General features: G+C 46.6%; 1 protein-coding gene across 2 annotated transcripts; it reads right to left on the bottom strand.

Moving 5' to 3' along the window:
* Positions 1-1,615: 1,615 nt before the first annotated feature.
* Positions 1,616-6,042, bottom strand: HNRNPDL (heterogeneous nuclear ribonucleoprotein D like). Of its 2 annotated transcripts, XR_014896000.1 has the most exons (9): positions 5,866-6,042; positions 5,311-5,479; positions 5,050-5,211; positions 4,506-4,637; positions 4,272-4,386; positions 3,313-3,480; positions 3,048-3,145; positions 2,564-2,667; positions 1,616-1,885 (listed from the first exon to the last, which is right to left on the bottom strand). XR_014896000.1 is itself a non-coding variant. In XM_085306311.1 (8 exons), the coding sequence occupies exons 1-7, from the start codon at positions 5,952-5,954 to the stop codon at positions 3,075-3,077; spliced, it is 906 nt and encodes a 301-aa protein (XP_085162437.1). In that variant the 5' UTR covers positions 5,955-6,042; the 3' UTR covers positions 1,616-1,885; positions 3,048-3,074. The 2 variants fall into 2 exon arrangements, 1 of the variants encoding a protein (XP_085162437.1); XM_085306311.1 differs by lacking the exon at positions 2,564-2,667.
* Positions 6,043-6,395: the final 353 nt, after the last annotated feature.

The raw sequence follows: 6,395 nt of genomic DNA, 5'->3' as shown, positions 1-6,395 counted from the left end.
GCGCGCACTCCGAGCGCACCACCGAGAGCGGGCGGCGCGGCCAGAGCGCCGCGAACCATAGAGAGCGAGCGGCGAACGTAGGCGGTAACGGCCGCGCCGAGGCGGTTAAACCGCCTGCCTCCGCGGGGGCGCGCGCGGCAAGACCGCCGCTGGGCTCGGTAGGAAGCGGCGCCCCTCCGTCAACGCCGGTGCTGCAGCAGCTCCCCCAGGGGGGCCGCGGGTTCGGGTAACGCGACGCCTGCGTAGCCTTCTTAGGGCTCTGAAGCCGTGCAACGCCTCGCAGAGGAAGTGCGACTTCTCACGCAGCAGGACCGGCTCCTCCCACCTCCGCTGGGAGGAATTGAACTCCCTGGAAAGGTCTGTTCTCAATCTGACTAGATACAAGGCTGGAGGGGGGGGGGGAAGGGGGGGGGGAAGTTAATCCCATACTGAACTCCTCGGCACCTTGTCCTTGTTCAAACTGTGGCTCGCACACAGGACTTCACATGCCTTAAGATACCAAAACATTGAAACTTTTTTTTTTTTTTAATAAGGCATAAACTATATGAACTTGCTAAGGGTTAACACAGTTTGACTCATTTATACCGATTTTTTGCTTAACATGGTATTAACAAAAAAACCACAGGAGAAAGACAGCATCCTAGTGGCAGGAACACTGCTTGCAACTCACAGGAGGCACTGCTGTCAAGTACAGCTCTTCTGTATATCTGAACTTTACAGTAACTCAGAAGTCATAAAGACTGTGGCATCTTCCCCTAGCTACATACTGTCACCTCTGTGCTAGGCACTCATCAGATAGGGGTCACACATCCAACTTAAGTGCAAAGTGTTACAGTAACATAAACTTCCCAGCTCACAGTAACTGCTTAACTCATTGTATATGCATATGTAATTGCCTTTTGCACAAGACTGCTAACAAGAGGAAGATTAAGTTAAAGGACCAGGTTTCTGAGACAACAGTAAACATATATAGAAAAAGTCAGGAATAGAGTTAAACTTTTAGCAGAAAACTTCACTGAACTTACTTTTCCCTAGACAATCTCCTTTAAGAGACTAGCTCCATATGAATTAGCTACTCGCATTTCATACKTCCCTGTACAAGCAGTCTTCTAGACAAGTAAGGTAGTATTTTTGATTATGAGTAGACCCTAGGATATTTAAATCTAKGGTAGTACTGTACAGAGGAAACTTACAGCCAAGTGTTGCAAAGCTCTAGGCCTTTGGCAAGGCTTTTATGCTCATGTCTCCATCCAGTCCCTTCTATCCTTCAAAACAAAGGTGCTGCTGCAGTCCTAGATCCCTTCCCTGAAGTTCACCAAGCTGGCAGTAGTAACCAGCAACTACTCTATTTCCTCTAACACAGCAGGCAATAAAAAACACTACACTTACCTCAGTCATGCTAACTAAAGGCACTAGCTATGACCAGTTTGACTTTTCAAACCTCAACTCCCACTATAGCTTGAGGCCCAAAGCAAGAGTGGGGTATGTTGTACTTGAAAACAGACTAACCTCCTTTCAAGTCTTATGATCTCCAGAAAGGTATCTACCCTTCTGAACATGTGAAGCAAGTGCAGCTATACCAACATAAGGGGACAGCCAACACTGGAAAGCTAAATTCACTTAAGTAAGCATTTATTAGAGAATCCTTTAACATGAAATTATACAAATAAAATTTGTATAAACACAAGTCCACATTGTGTCATAACATGAATGGCAAAAAAAAAAGTAAAAACCATAAAAGAAAACTAATCGGCTGCTATATACAGTTGGACACAGTTGTGTCATACGCTAAAAGTCTTTTACAAAAGAGTCATTTCATGTCACGAAGACCACTCTCCATTCACTCCTGATGCTCTGCAAGATGGCTTTGCTGCAGTATCTCCACCTAAAAACCAAGACAAAGTAGATGTCAGGTATGTGCAAGTTATTACAAGAATCGTTAAAAGGTCCATTTTCATGAACTGCTTTAAGTCTTCTATAAATTCCTTTCTTCACTGTTAAAGATCATATGCATATTTATTAAGGTAACACAGGAGGTTTTGTTACCCATCAGTAATTTATCTTCCCAAATATAGCCATTCAACCCATTTAGGAAGCTGCTCCAGAACGCTACATATCCAAATTAAATTATTAGTCAGGCTCTGGATCAGTTTATGTACTGGAAATACTGCCAAAAGGGTTTCCTGTTGATAATTCATCTGAATGACTGCTGTACAAGTCAGATGCATTTTATTCAAACAGTCCACGTGCATATGATCTTTAATGTTTATCCAGATTTAAAAGTTCGTTTTGGTTTGCAGATTTCACTATTAGCTATAAAAAGAAAAAAGCAAGCATTAAATCTTAAAGAATGCACACTTAAAATGAGGTTCCACAATTGAAATACAACACTAAACAGAAGACCAAATGATTAAGCTGTAAAGGCATTTATGTACTTTAACTCCTGTAAAAAACCATTTAAGTTAAGACACTTAATCTCCAAAAAGATTAAAAAAAGAAGCCAAAGTCTGAAGTTTTCCACTTTAATCTTTACGCTGGTACATGAAGTTGGAAGAGACCATACCACAGGACAGCGTTTTCTGGTGTATGCCTTGCGCTCTGCCTGCAACGTGCGACCCCAGAGATAGACGTGGTCAGGGTGACACACGGCCTGCAATGAAGTTCCCGCTGGCGGGTACAAACAAGGTATAATGTCAGAGTTAGAAGACAACATTCTTGTTTTCCTTAAGTTGTACCCATTTCAGTACTTTACCTGTTAATACTTCTAATAAGTTTAATTATTCCTCTAGACCACCTGGTACACAACGCAAAACAGAAAAACTCTTATGTTTTTCTGAAGTACTAAAGAAGATAAAGTCACATTTTTACAAAGTTAAAGATCTATAGACACTGTAGGCAAAGCTGGTTTTAAAAAAAAATATTTTTTAAGTTAACAAAAGTTAATTAAAGAAAAAGTCAAGCTACACAAGTTGTTACTCTTCATTTGTCTATTGATCTTTAAACTAGATTACACATACTCAGAATGGACCTTGCACTCATACACACACCTGTTTCCTCAAGTATTATGTACTGCTTTAGTATGGCTGGTAGTTGTTTTGGTGATTGCCGCCACCACGGGATGCTTTTCCGTATGTGCTTTGTTGACCTGTGGAGAGCACAGGGGAAAAAAAAATTTTTTCTTCTAGTATCTGATTTACCCACCTGAAGCAGTCTTTCCATATTTAACATGGAAACGGCTACTCTTTAAATTTAGAGACACGTTTGAGTGAGAGGTGTTAGAAAACAAGACGCTTAAGAATCAAAATCACTTACCACTGTAATCTGTGTATCCCGGTCCGTACCCGTAATTGGGATAGTTATACCCAGAGTAGTCATATCCTCCATAGCCACTGTAGCTTTGATCACTATAAGCACTATTGTAGTTTCCATATCCTTGATCATAGTAGTTATTAAATCCTTGATTCCAGTTTTGCCCCTGACCTGAAGCCAAATATAACATTTTATATGTTAAGTTCTGTAACTCCCACTCCCCTCRTAAGCCACTAAAACCCTCTTACCTTTCCGATAACCCATAACTAAGTTATTTGTGAAATTGAGGCACCTAACTTGAATGAGTTGCATCATAAAATCTGATTATTCATGGCATAATTAAAAAAGAAAATGTAGTTCTTCTGCTCATTAAAAAACACCGAACACATGTGCACACACGCATACTGACAAAGAAGCACCATAACAGCTCCTGCTGTTTTCCTTTCTTAACCTCCCTCTTTAGATCGTTACATACCTGAGCACTGAGTTACAGTGCAAAACCAACTTTATTGCATTATGTTAGCTGTCTGCTTGATGTTTAAGGACTGACATGCATTAACCCATACTTACATAATGTAAATAAATTACTGTCTTTCTCTTTAGCAAAGACCGACCTCTGAATTTCCCACCTGTCAACCAACCTTGTATCCTTTCAGTCTGTACTGCCCAATTAGTTTAGCTACAAATTATGAATTTAAAAGAATACGCTAAATCTGGCTTGCCATTTGATCACTTCAATGGACAAAGGTTCTTAAGCTTCAATGCAGTTCTGCAGTCGTGACAGCCAAAATGTAATTACAAGAGATTCATACACAGACTTTCTGCCTGCTTCTTTTTAAGCATATTAAAAAAAAAAAAAAAAAACTATGCACAACCCCAAACTTGAAATAGCTGACCACCACCTTGATCTTCAATACAGACAAATAAAGATTTACATTACTTACAACACCCATAAAACTTACCCCGTCCACGCCCCCTTCCACCTCCTCGTCCACCACTTGTATTGCCTTTTCCGCCTTTCTGTTGCTGCTGCTGTTGCCTGTATACCTCTTTGGGCTGCGCTACTTTGATCTCACACTGTAAAAACGTAAATTCTTTTAAAATCATTAGGAAGCTCAACACCCTTTCACCAGTTGCTTTCAGGGAAGCACATGAACAGCTATCTTATTTTAAATGCTAAGACAAAACTTCCCTACCTTTCCTGAACCAATTTGATGGTATCTGCTCTCCAATAATTTTTTTACTGGTTCTTCATCTGTGTATGTGATAAAACAGAAACCCCTCCTTTCATTCGTCTTTGTGTCCATAGGAAGCTCAATGTTTTCAATCTGGAAGCAGAGTTGCATACTGACATGTGAAAACCATAATCCTCCTTTTAAGCTGCCAAAATCATTCAGCAGTTGAATGTTTATGCTACCAACAGATTTCAACAGGTTGCTTTTTCAAGAGTTATTTCACCAGTTCCATTTATAACTGTAGTATTGCTTTATCTAGTTAGGACAAACAGACATCCGACTACACAGATAGAAGCTTGATCTAAATTACTACAGTCATCGTAGCTTTTGACAGCTACAAATTAGCGTTATCACAGTAGCAGAAAGCACRCGCAGATGTTCCAAATAAGCCTTAGTTTCACACCAGCCACACCTATGCTCTTCCCTCCCAGCCTCTTCTGCCTGACAACAGAGGCAACAGTGCATTTGCAAACCAAAGCTATTCCCATGCGCTGCTATATCATACCTCACCAAAAGCACCAAAATATTCCTTAATCTGTTCTTCAGACGTGTCTGGACTGAGCCCACCAACAAACACTTTCTTGGGTGGTTCCTTTCCCTTCAGGGCTTTTGCCCTTTTAGGATCTATCAATTTCCCATCCAGTTTGTGTTCCTTCAGTTCCAAGACCTAAAAAGCACATGAGGGAAAAAAAAAAAAAAAAAAACTCCAATCGCAGCAGGGAGGCACCGATGCCTCGCAGAGCCCACCACCACCGCAACCACCCACCTTTTCCACGCTGGCAGCATCTTTGAAGAGCACAAACCCGAAGCCCCGCGACCGCCCAGTCACTGGGTCCGTTTTAATCGTGCAGTCCACGACCTCGCCGAAGCGGGACAGGTACTCCGTCAAGTCCTTCTTGCTCGTGTCCCAGCTGAGGCCGCCAATAAACATCTTCCTAAACCGCGAGAGAACCACACACACACATGCGCACCACGGTGCACACAAGCGGGCGCGCACCGCCCCGAGCGCCGCCGCCGCCAGCGCGGGGGCGGGCCCGAGCCACGCCGCGGCCCGCTCCCATTAGCGGAGCGTGACGTCACGCCCCGTGATTGGCACCCCCGCCCGGCCCCGCCGAAACTCGGTCACTCGCCCGGCACACAAAAGGCGGGCGCGCGGGGCCCGCCACCGCCGAGCGCCGCCATTGGTGGCTGGGAGGAGGCCCCGCCCCTCGCCGCCAGGCCCCGCCCCCCCGCGCCGCGGGCCTCCCCCTCCCTCCTCAGGCTGCGCAGAGGGGAGGGGGGAAGTGCGCTCCCCCCGCTTCCCGCCGCACCCGGCTCCTACCCGTCGTCCTGCTGGTTCTTGCTAGCGTTGATCTTGGAGCCCTCGGCGAACTCCTCCTGGCCGCCGCTCATCTCGGTCGCGTCCTCCATGGCGGGGCGAAGGCGGCTCGGGCGAGCGGCAGAGTCAGCGGAGACCTGAGCGGGGGAGAAAATGGCGGCGGAAGAGATCCGGGCACCGCCTGCGCCGTCCTTATATACCCGCGCCGGCAGCCAATCAGCGCCGCCCTCCCGCGCGGCGCCGCAGCGGCCCCTGGCGGCGCCCGCCCCGCCACGGGGCGGCGGTTCCCCCTTCCCTCCCTCCCTCCCTCCCTCCCTCCCGCGCCGGGGCTCCGGCGGCGGCGGCTCCCCCCGGCCCCGCTGCGGGCACCGAGCAAGGCGGGCTACCGTGGTACCCGCCTGCCTGCCCACTGCGGCACCGCAGTTAGGGCGCTCGGCTGGCCCCGCGCCCGGGGGGCCGTACCGGGGGCGGGGAAGGGCCCCCACGGCAGCGCGGGGCAGCTGCGCCGCGGCAACGTGCGACCCACAAACCCC

This window comes from Rhea americana, unplaced genomic scaffold (assembly GCF_003343005.1).
Source record: "Rhea americana isolate MKP2758 unplaced genomic scaffold, rheAme1 scaffold_237, whole genome shotgun sequence".
Lineage (NCBI taxonomy): Eukaryota > Metazoa > Chordata > Aves > Rheiformes > Rheidae > Rhea > Rhea americana.
The sequence above is the reverse complement of the archived record's forward strand: the minus strand, read 5'-3'. Positions and strand labels throughout refer to the sequence as shown.

What these genes read in the sequence shown, in the direction of transcription:
- HNRNPDL (XM_085306311.1), bottom strand. Translation starts at nt 5,954, where the DNA reads ATGGAGGACGCGACCGAGATGAGCGGCGGCCAGGAGGAGTTCGCCGAG. An exon ending in TGGAAGGGGGCGTGGACGGG is followed by an intron (nt 3,481 to 4,271) that starts GTAAGTTTTATG and finishes ATTTGGCTTCAG; the next exon opens with GTCAGGGGCAAAACTGGAAT. An exon ending in GGGATACACAGATTACAGTG is followed by an intron (nt 3,146 to 3,312) that starts GTAAGTGATTTT and finishes TGCTCTCCACAG; the next exon opens with GTCAACAAAGCACATACGGA.